We start from the raw sequence: 16,900 nt of genomic DNA, 5'->3' as shown, positions 1-16,900 counted from the left end.
CTCTGGATTATATGTACAAAGGCCAAATTCTCTCATGCAGACTTTTGTAATCCATTTAGCAGATAATTTTTCCCCCACTTCTTCTTTTCATCCGAAAGCTGTTAGGCGGCTTCATTTTTTTTTTTTCAAAAAAAAAATGGTAATTTCTGTTTGGCTTTTAGAGATTCCAGTCCTGTTTTCCCCCCAAAAAAACCCAAGGTGAATTTGTCTTTGGGGTTTGCATTCAATCACTTTTTTTTTTAATATCTAAAGCTTCTGTTCGCGTCCCTGCTTTCTCCACCCTCACCCCCCCAACCCCCACCCACCCCCAATACCACGTCGAAATCATACCTCTTCTCGTTTGGCCTGCGTATCCTTCTTACGACCGCAAGAGAATGCAGCTAGTATTTTTAATGTGGTTTTCTTCCTGATTTATTTATTTATTTATTTTTAAATTTGTATGCCACCCTTCTCCCTGAGGACTCAGGGCGGTGAACAGCCAAGTAAAAGCATAAACTACACACATTAAAATCCAATTAAAAAGATATATATAAATTTGGCCCCATGATTAAAAACAATAACAAACAATTAAAAAACATTTTAAAAAGTGTTAGGCCAGCCCGGCTTGCTGGAAAAAGAAGGTTTTAAGGGCACGGTGGAAGGCACCGAGGTCTTGGATTCTTCTGATTCATGCCCTAAGACACCGGTAACTGTATTATTCCTTTCCTTGATTCGCTTCCAGACCCTGGCAGAATATCTCCCTGTCTGTCTGTCTTCTCCATCTCTGATGTCTCTCGGCAGGCAGAGATAAATTGAAAAGCCCAAAGAAGGACTGTCGTGATTTATTGGACACCTGGATCTTATCTTCTTCTTTGCTATGTTTGAGTTTAAGCGAAGTAACCTTGGCTGTTCCATCCGGGTTTTTTTTTTTTTTTTCATATGGAAATCAGATGTAGGGGTGCCTTGCATTCATCTCCTTTACCTTTCTGTTCAACGAAGTCTGCCCAGACATGTTTAAATTAAAAAGGGGGGAGGGGAAAAAGGCACCGACATTTTCTCAGTCTTTGGGACGTATAGGATCTGTTCTTTCTCCTGGCTGGGGGTGTGGTGGATAACCTCATCAATCCTTCTGAGCCATGCCAGATTGATCGGCTGATGCTTAGCGATCTAGAATGCAAGGGAGCAAAAAGGATGGGGCTCTGATTCCTAATTGCAGAGTCTTTGGGGCTGACGTTTTGTCGCCCAACTAGGTAACATCATCAGTGCTAGAAGAGAGTGGGGGGGCGGAGTATATGGAGGAGGAGGGTTGCGGAGTCCTTGGTGCTCTCTGAGCTTGGGTGTTTCCTTGGAGACATATCATTGCCCAACTGCTGTGTTTCCCCGAAAATAAAACCCTGTCTTAAATTTTTTTGATCCCTGAAATAAGCACATGTCCTTATTTTTGGAGAGGTCTTATTATTTTGGGGTGGATGGAGGAAACCAGAGGAAATGGCAGGGACCAGCTGCTCATGTGTTTAAATATTTTCGGGGAGGGCTTATTTTAGTGCATGCGCTCAAAAGCCCGATTGGGCTTATTATCAGGGGATATCTTATTTTCGGGGAAACAGGGTAGGTAACATCATCAGTGTTAGGAGGAGGAGAGGGGGGGAGGAGGACTGTGGAACTTGATACCCTCTGAGCTTGGGCGTTTCCTTGTAGACGTTTCATTACCCAAATAGGTAACATCATCAGTGCGAGGAGGAGGAGGAGGAGGAGGAGGAATGACTGTCTGGACCTTGATACTCTCTGAGCTTGGTTGTTTCCTTTCAGTTGTTTCCTTACCCAGCTACCTAACAGCATCTCTTCATTGCTTGAATGCTCCTGTTATGATAGCTCCTACTGCATGTTTTTTTATAAGCCAACAGGATTGATTAATTGAAGCGCTCCTGTTTGGTCAGGAATCAATTCATCGAATCAATGGCTTTTTAAAAAATTAAGTGAGGGAAAGCATTCATTAAGCTCGAACGGAGCCAACCTAATGGACAAGTGCAATCATTCCACTCACCCATTAAGACATCTTCACTGGCTGAAGAGTGCTCGCAATTAACCCAATTCTTTTTAGGATGGCTTTGCTGAAAATTGCCATTTGCATCCAGTTTTTGGTAAAGAGTGCGGTAGCTTTATAACCGCTGTGTTCACTTAGTGACTGCCATAAAGGAAATCAGGAAATCAGGTCCCTTTGGTCATGAATCGGTTTTATGGCTTTTACAAATTAACAACTCTGATGGGCAGGCTCCATGACAGTCCTAAGTCGAGGACTATCTGAATATAAAGAAGGAGAGTTAAAACAGAGCCAGGAGCAGCTCATATACACGTTAGGAAGAAATGCAATTAAAGTGATGTTTTCTATTGCAGGTTGTTGTTGTTTTTTTAAATTAAGTGGTGAATTGGGAGTCATCCCTTGATGTTTATGGACAGGCTTGTTCAATTTATCCTGGGAAATCTTTTTTTCTTTCTTAAAAATCTTTTTCTTTCTTTTTCTTTCTTCTTTCTTTCTTTCCTTTCTTCCTTTCTTCCTTTCCTTTCCCTTCTTTCTTAAAATTTTCTTTCTTAAAAATCTTTTTCTCTTTATTTCTTTTTTAAAATTTTCTTTCTTAAAAATCTTTCTTTCTTTCTTTTTTAAAATTTTCTTTCTTAAAAATCTTTCTTTTCTTTCTTTCTTTCCTTCCTTTCTTCCTTAAAAATTTCTTTCTTAAAAATCTTTTTCTTTCTTTTTCTTTCTTCTTTCTTTCTTTCCTTTCTTCCTTTCTTCCTTTCCTTTCCCTTCTTTCTTAAAATTTTCTTTCTTAAAAATCTTTTTCTCTTTATTTCTTTTTTAAAATTTTCTTTCTTAAAAATCTTTCTCTTTCTTTCTTTTTTAAAATTTTCTTTCTTAAAAATCTTTCTTTTCTTTCTTTCTTTCCTTCCTTTCTTCCTTAAAAATTTCTTTCTTAAAAATCTTTTTCTTTCTTAAAATTTTCTTTCTTAAAATTCTTTCTTCCTTCTTTCCTTTCCTTCTTTCCTTTCCTTTCCTTCTTTCTTTCCTTTCCTTTCCTTTCCTTCCTTCCTTCCTTCCTTCCTTCCTTCCTTCCTTCCTTCCTTCCTTCCTTCCTTCCTTCCCTCCTTCCTTCCTTCCTTCCTTAAAATTAATGAATATTGAAAGATGTGAAGCTTTTAAAAAAAGATTATACTTGATGTGTGTTCATATCAAGAAAAAAAAAAAAACCAGAACAGAGTTGGAAGGGACCTTGGAGGTCTTCTCAAGCAGGAGACCCTATACCATTTCAGACAAATGGTTCTCCAATCTCTTCTTAAAAACTTCCAGTGATGGAACATTTACAACTTCTAGAGGCAAGTAGTTCCACTGGTTCATTGTTCTCATGGTTAGAAAATTTCTCCTTAGTTCTAGGTTGCTTCTCTTAGACAAGTACATACATCTGTACATGTACTTCATGTGAATCAGTATAGATTTTGTGCGCATTTGTGTACACATCTGTATTTGCCTCTGTGTGTTGGCATATAAAACCTTGAAATGATCAAAAGAGCCTTGGTAGTACAGGGGTTTAAGGCACCCTGTTATTAAGCTGGTTATTAAGACCAGCTGCCTGCAATTACTGCAGGGTTCGAATCTCGCCAAGGCTCAAGGTTGACTTAGCCTTCCATCCTTTCTAAGGTAGGTAAATTGAGGACCCAGTTGTGGGGGCAATAAGCTGACTTTGTATAAATATACAAAAGGATGAAGGCTATTGCTGAGCACATTGTAAGCCGCCCTGAGTCTCCGGAGAAGGGCGGCATATAAATCAAATTAAAAAAAAAAATACATCCTCCAGATCAACGTTTTTCAACCTTGGCAGCTTTTGAGATATACGGAGCACACATCTTAAAACTACCAAGATTGACAAACACCTCTCTAGATTATCTTTTAAAAATGAACTTCCCGTTCTAATGGGAGTTTAATTCTAATTCTAAGAATTCTAATTCCCCTTAAAAGCCTCCATCACTGGAAGCTTTTAAGAAGAGGCTGGACAGCCATTTTTTTTCAGAAATAGGATAGAGTTCCTGCGCGAGATGATAGAATAGATGATCTCCAAGAGTTCCTCCAACTTACTGCTTAATGCATTGTAAACCGCTCTGAGTCTCCGGAGAAGGGCGGCATATAAATCGAACCAATAAATAAATAAATAAAATAAACTCTGTTACTGCAATTAAGTTTTAAACAGAGAGACAAGTGTGATGTTACAGAGCCTTGGTGGTGCAGCGGACTAAGTGCTGTTATGTAGCACTTAGCTGCCTGCAATTCGTGCGAGTTCAAATCTCACCAGGCTCAAGGTTGACTCAGCCTTCCGTCCTTCCGAGGTAGGTAAATTGAGGACCCGGATTGTGGGGGCAATAAGCTGACTTTGTAGAAACACCTCTTATGGGGGGGGCAAAAGCCCTAATAAGCAGGAATGTACAAAAGAATGAAGGCTATTGCTGTAAGTGCATTGTAAGCTGCCCTGAGTCTTCGGAGGAGGGCGACATATAAATTGAACTAATAAATAATAATAAATGTTTCCTACTGCAGTTAGAAAAAAAAACACAAAGGGGTGAACTGAAAGTCCATATTTCAAAAAAAAGAATGAATTAACAGTCTGGGAGAACCGTGTCCAGACAAATCCAAAAGGATTAAAATAGCTCTCCATTCAAAATAGCTCTCAGCTCTTCAATCGTAGTTTGGCTGTGAACTTTAGCTAGGCAAGTTCCAGAAATAAACCAGGAAGCGGGGGGTGAGGGGGGGGAAGAGAGATTCCCTTCAGCCATCTGCTGGAAGGTAGAAGCCTTTTTAGATATTCTGACATCTATACGTTCAAGTTGACTAGTGAAGGAGCTTCTTTTCCCAAGGAAACGTTGGTGATCATGCCAATCCAGGATGCTGTAACCCATCATAAATTGGGTTGAAAAAAAGATGTGGAGACTCTAGAAAGAGTGCAGAGAAGAGCAACAAAGATGATGAGGGGACTGGTGGCTAAAAGATATGAAGAACGGTTGCAGGAACTGGGTATGTTTAGTTTGATGAAAAGAAGGACTAGGGGAGACATGATAGCAGTCTTCCGATATCTCAGGGGCTGCCCCAAAGAAGAGGCAGTCAAGCTATTCGCCAAAGCACCTGAGGACAGGACAAGAAGCAATGGGTGGAAACGAATCAAGAAACCTAGAACTAAGTAGGAATTTCCTGACAGTTAGAACAATTAATCAGTGGAACAACTTGCCTCCAGAAGTTGTGAATGGCTCCAACATTGGAAGTTTTTAAGAAGAGATTGGACAACCATTTGTCTGAAATGGTTATAGGGTTTCCTGCCTAAGCAGAGGGTTGGACTAGAAGACCTCCAAGGTCCCTTCCAGATTCTATTCTATTCTATTCTATTCTATTCTATTCTATTCTATTCTATTCTATTCTATTCTATTCTATTCTATTCTATTCTTCTATTCTATTCATTTTCTATTCTTTCTTCATTCTTGTTCTGTTCTGTTCATTCTTGTTCTATTCTATTCTAATTATTTTCTATTCTTTCTTTATTCTTATTCTTATTATTCTATTCTATTCATTTTCTATTCTTTCTTCATTCTTGTTCTGTTCTGTTCATTCTTATTCTTATTCTATTCTATTCTAATTATTTTCTATTCTTTTATTCTTATTCTTATTCTTCTATTCTATTCTATTCTATTCTATTCTATTCTATTCTATTCTATTCATTTTCTATTCTTTCTTCATTCTTGTTCTGTTCTGTTCATTCTTATTCTATTCTATTCTATTCTATTCTAATTATTTTCTATTCTTTCTTTATTCTTATTCTTATTCTTACTCTTATTATTCTATTCTATTCTATTCTATTCTATTCTATTCTATTCTATTCTACTCTACTCTACTCTACTCTACTCTACTCTACTCTACTCTACTCCACTCCACTCCACTCCACTCCACTCCATCTATTATTCTATTCTATTCTATTCTATTCTATTCTATTCTATTCTATTCTATTCTATTCTATTCTATTCTATTCTACTCTACTCTACTCTACTCCACTCCACTCCACTCCACTCCACTCCACTCCACTCCACTCCACTCCATCTATTATTCTATTCTATTCTATTCTATTCTATTCTATTCTATTCTATTCTATTCTATTCTATTCTATTCTATTCTATTCTATTCTACTCTACTCTACTCTACTCTACTCTACTCTACTCTACTCTACTCTACTCTACTCTACTCTATTCTATATTCATATGCACCAAAGACAAATTCCTTGTCTTTGCTCTGCTTCTGATTTAAACTTGGGAAGAAATATTTCAAGATCTTAGCTGTAGCTCTGGCTTTGTATTCTCTGTTAAGCTTTTTATATCTACCCTGTTTCCCTTGAAAATAAGACATCCCCTGATAATAAGCCCAATCGGGTTTTTGAGCGCATGTACTAAAATAAACCTCCCCCCTGAAAATAAGCCCTCCCCGAAAATATTTAAACGCAGAGCTGGAAATCAGGTAAGACGGCAAGAGGAGCCCCATCTTGCTCCATGTGCCCCAAAATAATAAGACCTCCCCGAAAATAAGGCCAAGCACTCATTTTGGGGTTCAAAAAAATATAAGACAGGGTCTTATTTTCGGGGAAACACAGTACATCTGTGTACCGCTAGTCCTTGACTTACAACTACAATTGAGCCCAAAATTTATGTTGCTAGTCCAAGATACTAATTTAAGAACTGCAATAATTCACTTAACAATCGTGGCAAGAAATTTCAATGAATGGAGCAAATTAACAACAGTCTCCCTTAGCCACGGAAATTTGGGGCTCAATTGTGTTTGTAAGTTGAAGGCTACCTGTAGAGAGAAACTTCTTACCTGGCTGGCGTTTTGGATGGCACCCAAAGGTTTTAATAACTTGAGATAGAATAGAACTGGAAGGGACCTTGGAGGTCTTCTAGTCCAGCCCCCTGCTCTGTCAGGAGACCCTATATTAGGGGGTCTGCAACCTTAAAACACTCAAAAGAGCCATTTGGACCCATTTCCCACAGAAAAGAAAACACCGGGAGCCACAAAACCTGGGTGGGCGTGGCCACCTCGTCATTCATTTACACCAGTCATATGACCCCCCCCCTAGCCACGCCTACCTAGCTGGTCATTAGGGCGGAGAACTGGTTGTTAAAAAACACCGGGAACTACAAAACACTTTTGACATCTCTCTCTCTCTCCCTCCTTCCTCTCTCTCTCTCCCACCCTCACTGTATCGCTCTATGTCTCTCTCTCTCTCTCCCCCTCTCTCTGTATCTCTTTGTCTCTGCCCTGGCCGCTTCTCCATTCCCTGCCATTGCCCTTACCTTCTCAGGCCAGGCAAGGAGTGATTGGGAGGGGAGGGCGAGGGGCGGGACCAGCCAGTGGTGGGATCACCTGACAGGGAGCCACAGCAGAGGGTCCAAAGAGCCACATGCGGCTCTGGAGCCGCAGGTTGCTGACACCTGCCCTATACCATTTCAGACAAGTCAGACTTGGTTATTAACCTGGGATAATTTAGATGGTATACATTTTGGAGTTTATCCTAGATGTCTGATACCAAGAACTTTTAATTACTGCAAATATAGTATCTAGAATACCTTATACAGCTGGTTTTGGGGAAAAAAATAAGTGGATTTTTTCCAGGTTGAGAAACCATATTAAATGGTGGCCTGGAGAATATTTTTTTTTTTTAAAAAAATGATAAACTCCTTCTAAACTGTTGCCCCAAACAGTTAAGGCATATGGTTATAAAATTATTTGCATCCAACTCAGATCTTGCATTAAAAAAATGGGCAGGGGAAAATTAAATTGCTTGTTTATTTAAGGATGGTTTTGTTCTGATATTTTCCAACATTTGGCATCGAATAAAAAGAGAGGGGAATGTAGAAAAAAAAATCAGACTAAGAATCTTTCATTAACCTTTCATTAACCTTTGAAACTAGTGTTCCTAAAAGTTGGCCATGTTAAGATGGGTGGACTTCAACTCCCAGAATTCCCTAGCCGGCATGACTTTGCTGGTTGGGGAATTCTGGGAGTTGAATTCCACCCATCTTAACATGGCCAACGGTGAGAATCACGGATTTAAACTAAAAGGACCTGTAATAATGAAAATAAAGAGAAACAACTGAAAAGTTGTATCTCACAACTCATTTCAGCCGCGGCTTATAAAATTCCTGTAAAAAGAGAGAAACTGAGAGGCCGAAAAGGATACAGAGAAAGAAATGGATATGGAGAGGGCTATATATTATCATTTATTACAGAACATTGTCAATATCAACACCAAAAAAAGAAAGGAGAGGGGTCAGGAGAAGAAGGAAGTTCCACATATTCTTAATTCTTCCCACCTTACCCTGCCAAAAGGCAGATCAAGAGATGCCACGAAGCTCTTGACATCTCCCTTGGGAGCAAAATCAAACAAAACCATCGAAGGGGACTAGTTGGTACCAATGCAAAATCCGGGTGGCCAAGTGAGGAGGTCACAGGCAGGGGACAAAGATGTGCTGTGATGTTCAGTGGCTTTGGAGACACCAAAGTAGAGGTGATCCCACCCCATGGTCTCCCCAGAGAAGAGGGCCTGGTCCATCTCTAGAGTGCTTATCTGTGAACGTTCAGTCCAACCAAAGCTCGCCTCTTCCCTTGTTAGCTGCCCTCACTCCATTCTGCAGTCATGCCCACCCCGTGGACAGAATGGTACTGATGAGGGGAAAGTGTCCTGGGCATCCCGTGAGCATAGAGGAACTCAGGTGGCTGTAAGTTTCCAGGAGGAGACTGGATGCTGGCTTGTTGCCGGACGAGGGGCTGGTGAGGAACGGAGGTCTGATGCTGGAACATGGCATGGGTGTCCCCCAATTGGGGTGAGGGATGACCGGCCACGGTGGCAAGGCGGGGCATCAGGGAGCCCGAGGTGAAATGAGCTGAAAAATGTTGGTAAGGCAACCTGTCGATGGGTTGCATGGGAGTTACTGTGCAACTGCTGTAGGAGGACATGGTGGACCAGGTGTTGCAGCTGAGATCTTCCAAGCTGGGTACCGCTTCCGGGGCTGGGACTGCGCTAGCGTACATGCAGGCTTGGCGTTGTGCGGACTCAGTCCTGTAGGCGCTGTTCAGTCCTTGCTGCTGGGGGTAGTTGGAGCGGTGGTAGAAGGCCTCTTCTTCTGCTGGAGATGTTTCCATGTAGGGCTTCTTGTAAGGGAGATCAGCGGTGGAACATTCGTCATCTGAGGGAGACACAAAGGGGAAGCCTTCGAGAGAAGCAGATTTGGCACTGGATTCCATGGCCAGAAGGAAGAGAGGAGAAGGAGGCAGGAAGGAGGAGAAGCAGCAGCAGAGAGGAAGGAATTAGAAGAACAAGGAAGAGAAGAAGAGGACACAGGAAGGAGAAAAAGAAGGAGGAGAAGGAGGAGAGACAAGGAGGAAGGAATGAGAAGCAGAAGAAAAAGAGAAAGAGGAGGCAGAAAGGAAGGAGAGAAGCAGGAGAAGGAGAAGTGGCAGGGAGGAAGAAATTAGAAGAACAAGGAAGAGAAGAAGACACAGGAAGGAGAAAAAGGAGGAGGAGAAGGAAGAGAGGCAGGGAGGAAGGAATGAGAAGTAGAAGAAAAAGTGGTGGCAGGAAGGAAGGAGAAGGAAGAGAAGTGGAAGGAGAAGTGGCAGGGAGGAAGAAATTAGAAGAACAAGGAAGAGAAGAAGAGGACACAGGAAGGAGAAGAAGGAGGAGAAGGGGGACAGGGAGGAAGGAATGAGAAGTAGAAGAGAAAGAGAAAGTGGTGGCAGGAAGGAAGGAGAAGGAAGAGAAATGGAAGGAGAAGTGGCAAGGAGGAAGAAATTAGAAAAACAAGGAAGAGAAGAAGAGGACACAGGAAGGAGGAAAAAAAGAAGGAGAAGAAAGAGAGGCAAGATTCTGGTCCAATCCCTCTGTCTCAGCTCAAGAGGCAGAGAGGTCCAGTGGAAAAGGTGCTGAACCAGGTGTAAGGAGGTTTCCTCAGCTAGAAGGAGGAGGGGGAGGAGGAGGAGAAAGAGAAGGAGAGGGAGGAGAAGGAGGAGAAGGAGAAGAGGAGAAGGAGAGGGAGAAGGAGAAGGAGAAGGAGAAGGAGAAGGAGAAGGAGAAGGAGAAGGAGAAGGAGAAGGAGAAGGAGAAGGAGAAGGAGAAGGAGAAGGAGAAGGAGGAGGAGATACTTGGTTGATACCCGTATCAACCATCAGTGCCAGTCAATGATATTTGTGATACATTTTTAAATGTTCAGTTGACTGAGTTTCATGTTTAATGAATAAAAGAGATCATCATCATCATCATCATCATCATCATCATCATCATCATCAGCCAAAAGCATCCTGCAGAGCTTCCCAACCATGAAAGGACCTGGCAGCTTTGATAAACGAGACATTCCTTGCCCATCCAACCTGAGCCACTGGGGAGATAGCAAGGAGACGCTGGCCCTGTGTTGTTGTCGCCTGGGATGGGACATGATCTATGCGGCTAAGAAGTGGGGATGGGGGGGAGTGCACCATGGGCAAGATAGCCCTCTTGCATATTACAATGCAAGGAAATGAGATAAAGTGAGTGAGGGGGCAGAAGGCCGGAAGCCACCCACCAAGTGGGAATCCCTTAAACTGGAAAGAAAACTCTTTTTTTTTTTGGTATGTCTTTATCGCTCTTCCATGTCTGGAGACAAATGATGGATGGTTTTTACGTTGACAGGATGGCTCCAATCAGAGACCACTGATGCTGCCCCTTCCCCAACTTTCTCTCTGGGGAAGAGAAGCAGCTCCCTTTCAAAATGTAGGAGGAGGGGGGGCTTTAGGATTAACACGAAATCTGGTTTTATAATTTCTCCAACGTTCCCTCTATCCCCGCCTTGCAGAAAAAAAGGGGCTCCTGGTTTTATTGGCTGTATTCTTGGGGGGGACTAGAAAATGCACAGCATAATAAAAAGCAGAGACATCACCTTGCCAACAAAAGTGGAGCCTTGGTAGTACAGGGGTTTAAGGCACCCTGTTATTAAGCTGGTTATTAAGACCAGCTGCCTGCAATTACTGCAGGGTTCGAATCTCGCCAAGGCTCAAGGTTGACTCAGCCTTCCATCCTTTCTAAGGTAGGTGAAATGAGGACCCAGTTTGTGGGGGCAATAAGCTGGCTTTGTATAAATATACAAAAGGATGAAGGCTATTGCTGAGCACATTGTAAGCCGCCCTGAGTCTCCGGAGAAGGGCGGCATATAAATCAAATTAAAAAAAAAAAAAAGTGCGTATAGTCAAGGCGATGGTTTTCCCAGTTGCAATGAAAGCTGGACCACAAGGAAGGCTGAGGGCCAAAGAATGGAGGCCTTTGAGCTCTGGTGCTGGAGCAGACTCCTGCGAGTCCCTTGGATTGCAAGGCGATCCAACCGGTCAGTCCTAGAGGAGATCAACCCTGACTGCTCTTTAGAAGGCCAGATCCTGAAGAGGAAACATAAATACTTTGGCCACCTAAGGAGAAGGAAGGACTCCCTGGAGAAGAGCCGAATGCTGGGAACGATGGAGGGCAAAAGAAGAAGAAGGGGACGGCAGAGAAGGAGGTGGCCGGATGGAGTCACTGAAGCAGTCGGCGTGAACTTCAATGGACTCCAGAGGATGGTAGAGGACAGGGAGGCCTGGAGGAACATTATCCATGGGGTCACGATGAGTTGGACACGACTTCGCAACTAACAACAACAAGAAGAAAATTCCATTCAAATTTCTCTTGGTGTTTTTCTGTGGCGCTGACTTTCTCATTTCGAGAAGGCAGAGTGCGACGCTGTGATGTTGTCTACACAGCTTTCCATTGTCGTGCAGACTCCTTAGGGTGGGAAACCAGTATTGAAAAGGTCTCCTGGAGAGGTTGAGTCCTCTTAAGACTGACTGGAAAACCTTGACTTAAAACAGTTTGTTTAGTGACCATTCAAAGTCACAATGTTTTTCACACTTATGACTACTCCAGCATCCCCCATGGCCGTGGGATCAAAATTTGAATGATGGGCAACTGATTCATATTTATGTTGTGGCCCATCAGCGGCCTGTGCAATTAGTAGCTGATTCTGACAGCGAGGAGGCTGGTGCGGTGCTGCGCCAGCAGCCTGTGCAGCTGGCACTCGAGTCAGACAGTGAGGAGGCTGGAGAAGATGTGGTGCCAGAGGCGGGGATTCAGCCAGGGCCTTCAGAACCTCCAGAAGCTCCCATAAGTAAAGAGGAAGAAGAGGAGGAGCCTTTTGTCGATGCACGGTTGCGCAGAGCTGCCAAAAGGCGGGAGTAGCTCCTCAGGAGGAGGTCTCCTCGAGAGTAAGGCTTGGGGCTAATTGGCCACTCCCCTAGCCTATTTAAGGAAGAACGCCGACTGAAGCAATTTGTAGGGAACAACTTCAGTTCACTCTCCTTCGCGTCTTGATTCTTAGTTCTCTGCAAATTGCTTCTGGGCTTTCTGCCAACCCTAGTAAGATTACGATTATTTATTCTTTGGATTCTTGTCAGCTGTTAAGAAAGTTCATTAACAGCCTTTGTTTGAAAAAGGACTGATTTAATTTAGTCAACTAAGGTTTGTACAGACTTTGTGTGTGTGCTGCGTTCTTTGGGGTCCGTAGCTGGGGCCGAACAATTTATGACCGTTGCTGCCTCACGTGATCGCCTTTTGTGACAAGCGAGATCAAGGAGGAAAGCCAGTTTCATTTAACAACCATGTTGCTAACTTAACAACTGCCGCGTGTGAGAGCTGACCCATGTACCCTTATCTTCTTTGAAATGATGATCAGAAACATTTGACTTCTAGATTGTTTCTCCAAACTGAAAATTTCCCAAATACTGTCCATGAAGATTCTCAATCATCCCGATTTAAACAGTGAAGCGGGGATTTCTATAAAAAGCAGGGTATTTTTTTTTTTTTAATTATTTCAAAATGATAGTTTACCAAACGCTCATTTTTCCCGTGTGCTTCCATTCCAAATTGGCTCAGCCAGCCAGCTAACTCTCTAGAAAAGGCTGGCTAATCTCTCGGAATAGCTATAAATTTCACCTCTCCGAAATAACCTGCCATTAGCTATTTAAGTATTGGAATTAATCCCAGGTCCTTTCTTAAGGCCTCCCAACCTGATAAGTTATCTGTAACCGAGGCACCAGTTATCTTCCTGGATGTGCATTTAACTTCTGTAGAACTACCGGGGGTCACCTCTCTGTATTTTATCTAGGCTGCTGTTTGTAATATGGGCTGAAAAGGCTCGGAAGGGGCAGTCAAGACGATTCTACTAGATGGGAAACAGAAGTGGAGAGAGAAAAGACAAGGAAGAAGTGTAGATGGACTCAAATGGGAGAAGACCTGAAGCTTCAGCTATGGGGTGGAAGGATGGGAAAAGCTTGCATTGATTCACTTCTCTCTACTCCAGCCAAAATAATCTTAGAGTTGGATAGCATGAGATTTAATAAAAGAATAACAGAGTTGGAAGGGAACTTGGAGGTCTTCTAGTCCAGCCCAAGTAGGAGACCCTATACCAGGGGTGAAATGCTCCCGGTTCGGACCGAATCGCCCAATCCAGTAGTGATGACAGCGGGTGGTTTGGAGAACCAGTAGCAAAAATCCCTGCCCCCCCCATGCCCAGCTGAGCCGCACGATCATCAGAGGCTTTTTTTTACTTTTAAAAGCATTTTTTCTACAACCTTTTCGGCCGAAAAATGCTTTTAAAAGTAAAAAAAAAAAAAGCCTCTGATGATCGTGTGGCTCAGCTGGGGTCGTCAGAGGCTTTTAAAAGCATTTTTTTCTACAACCTCTTCGGCCGAAAAAATGCTTTTAAAAGTAAAAATAAAAAAAGCCTCTGATGATCGCGCGGCTCAGCTGGGGTCCTCAGAGGCTTTTAAAAGCATTTTTTCTACAACCTCCAAGAGGTTGTAGAAAAAATGCTTTTAAAAGCCTCCGACGATCCCAGCTGAGTTGCCTGATCGTCAGAGGCTTTTAAAAGCATTTTTTTTTCTGCAACCTCTTACGGTTGTATAAAAAATGCTTTTAAAAGTAAAAGTAAAAAAAAAAAAGTTGGCCGCGCCCACCCAGTCACATAACACCCACCACCACCAAGTCACACCCACAGAACCGATAGTAAAAGAAATTTGAATCCCACCACTGGCTAGCTCCTGTTCCCATCTCCCCAGTCTAAAACTCCAACTCACCTGGTCTCTTGGTGCAGTGGTATACCTGCCCATGATCCTGAGATACAGGATACGGGTTCACAGGTGGTAATAAGTCCTGGGAAGTGCTAGAGACACCGTTCTCACACTGAAACTGGGATCCGAGGTTAGAAGAAGCCGAGAGAGACCTGCCTTCACCACTGAAGGGACTGTGGCTGGAAGACACTTTTTGCCGGATTGTGCTTCTTGGGACAACCGGATACTCCTTGCTGAAATCAAAGGCAAAAAAAATTGGGGGGGGGGGGGTTTACAATGAATGTCACGGCAACTTTATCCTACGAGCAATAATTCTCCATTTCAAGCCGGTATCCATGTATGGTTCGGGCAAGGGTGGGCTTCAAAAATTTTAGCAAGGGGTTCTCTGCCCGGTTTCTGGGTGGGCGTGGCCATGTTGGGCGTGGCCTAGTCAGCCTCCTGCATGCAGCTACAAGTAGTCCTCGGGTTACGACCACAGCTGAGCCCAAAATCTCTGTCGTTAAGTGAGACATTTTGTGAAGTGAGTTTTGCCCCATTTTAGGACCTTTCTTGCCGCAGTTGTTAAGTGAATCCCCTGCAGTTTTTTTTTTTTTTTATGTTGGAAATGTAAACATCAAAAAGGAAGTTATTATCACATGTGGTGGTCCTGCCAGAAGGCAAAACAATTTTGGAAAGTTATAATTGCCCATGATTCCTTTATTTAGGTATGACCCTGGGGAATGTGGCAACGGTCGCTAAGTATGGAAAACTGTCAAGTATTTGCAAGCCATTGGCAGATGTGTCATATAGACACCAGTGGAGGCAGAGAGTGTCTCCACCCCTATGTGGAAAGGAGGGGCTTACCCTGAGTATAAAACCCCCTCCAACCTTTTCCTCCTCGCTCTCTCTCCATCTCTCTTTTCATGTTTGTTCCTAATAATAATAATAATAATAATAATAATAATAATAATAATAATAATAATAATAATTTTATTTCTATACCGCCCTTCTCCCGAAGGACTCAGGGCGGTGTACAGCCTATTTAAAAATACAGACAAAACAACAATATAAAATTTAAAATAATTAAATAAGACTTGATCTCTGTTGTACATAGTTAATATGATTTATTATATAAATAAATACGTTTAAGACATTTATTTATGCATCTGCCTCTGAATTCTTCTATGCTCCTGGGTGTTTCTACGATCCCAATTCCACAAAAAATGACCCTAAGTGACTTATTTCAGCGCCGTTCCAACTTTGGACGGTCACTACTAAAGGAACTGTTGTACGTCGAGGAGGACGGCCTGTAATAGGAAAATGTTGGGTTTCGCCAAGGAACCTGTTTGCTGCAAATCTGCACTCAATTTGCCCGAGGAAGAAAGAATTCGCCTAAAGAAGAAACGGTCATACGGCGTCCAGCTGCGTTCCCCACCACAATAGCTATCATTTCACTGGCCGTCCCTTTCCCCCCCCCCCAAAAGAGAAACCTATAAAATGTATATACAAGGAGAGCTGGAGCATTTAGTCCAATTAGAAACATGTGGTTGTTTCTGTTTGGAACGCAATATCATTCCCACCCTGGATCGCTGCCTTTCGTTAAACATCATCCTCTTCCCAAGTTCCATTAAGGCCAAGGACGAGCTGGAATCGGCATCGGCCACCTGTTCATGATTTTCCACACACACCCCTCCACCCAAGAAACTTTTCAGGGAAAGCCCAAAGTTTGTTTCTGACATGAGTCCTGCTTTGTTTCCAGGACGGAAGACGGGATGGGGCCATGGAAAGGACGCTGGGTTTAATTTCAGTGAGAAATGTTTGAGTCGCATCGTACCGCCACATGTACTGAATTACTCTTCCCTTGCATTAAATCCCATTCAGTTTTCGGGGACCATCTTGATATAAAACCTGCCCTTATCAGACTCCCAACCACTATGGCTGAGAATCCATCGTGTTTCCCATCTACCAGATGTCAAGCCAACATCTGGAGAGGCCCACAGGTGCTTTTTCCAAAAAGGCAGCTGGACTTCCTTGGTGTTTTCCCTGAAAAAGTTTCAGCTTTTCATCCAAGAAGCTTCTCACTTCTTCTAGCTTCTTAGAATAGAATTCTTTATTGGCCAAGGGTGATTGGACACAGAAGGAATTCGTCTTTGGTGCATATGAATAGAGAATAGAATAGGATAGGTTAGGATAGGATAGGATAGGATAGGATAGGATAGGATAGGATAGGATAGGATAGGATAGGATAGGATAGGATAGGATAGGATAGGAATTCTTTATTGGCCAAGTGTGATTGGACACACAAGGAATTTGTCTTTGGTGCATATGAATATAGAGTAGAGTAGAGTAGAGTAGAGTAGAGTAGAGTAGAATAGAATAGAATAGAATAGAATAGAATAGAATAGAATAGAATAGAATAGAATAGAATAGAATAGAATAGAATTCTTTATTGGGCAAGTGTGATTGGACATACAAGGAATTTGTCTTTGGTGCATATGAATATAGAATAGAGTAGAGTAGAGTAGAGTAGAGTAGAGTAGAGTAGAGTAGAGTAGAGTAGAGTAGAGTAAAGTAGAATTCTTTATTGGCCAAGTGTGATTGGACATACAAGGAATTTGTCTTTGGTGCATATGAATATAGAATAGAGTAGAGTAGAGTAGAGTAGAGTAGAGTAGAGTAGAGTAGAGTAGAATTCTTTATTGGTCAAGTGTGATTGGACATACAAGGAATTTGTCTTTGGTG

The 16,900-nt window shown here is 42.5% G+C and overlaps 1 protein-coding gene across 1 annotated transcript in view; it reads right to left on the bottom strand.

Annotated features, from left to right (window-relative positions):
• Positions 1–8,254: 8,254 nt before the first annotated feature.
• The window catches only part of TBX5 (T-box transcription factor 5), a gene marked incomplete at its 5' end in the record, with an annotated part of 9,622 nt that continues 976 nt past the window's right edge, over positions 8,255–16,900 (bottom strand). The window contains 2 exons of the mRNA XM_070956616.1: positions 8,255–9,243; positions 14,186–14,412. Of these exons, the coding sequence (XP_070812717.1) occupies positions 8,666–9,243; positions 14,186–14,412 (805 nt within the window). The remainder of the gene's footprint in view (positions 9,244–14,185; positions 14,413–16,900) is intronic.

This window comes from Pituophis catenifer, unplaced genomic scaffold (genome assembly GCF_029215685.1).
Source record: "Pituophis catenifer annectens isolate HBS135680 unplaced genomic scaffold, rPitCat1.0.hap2 SCAF_160, whole genome shotgun sequence".
Lineage (NCBI taxonomy): Eukaryota > Metazoa > Chordata > Lepidosauria > Squamata > Colubridae > Pituophis > Pituophis catenifer.
Note: the sequence above shows the minus strand (reverse complement) of the source record. Positions and strands in the feature narration are given on the sequence as shown.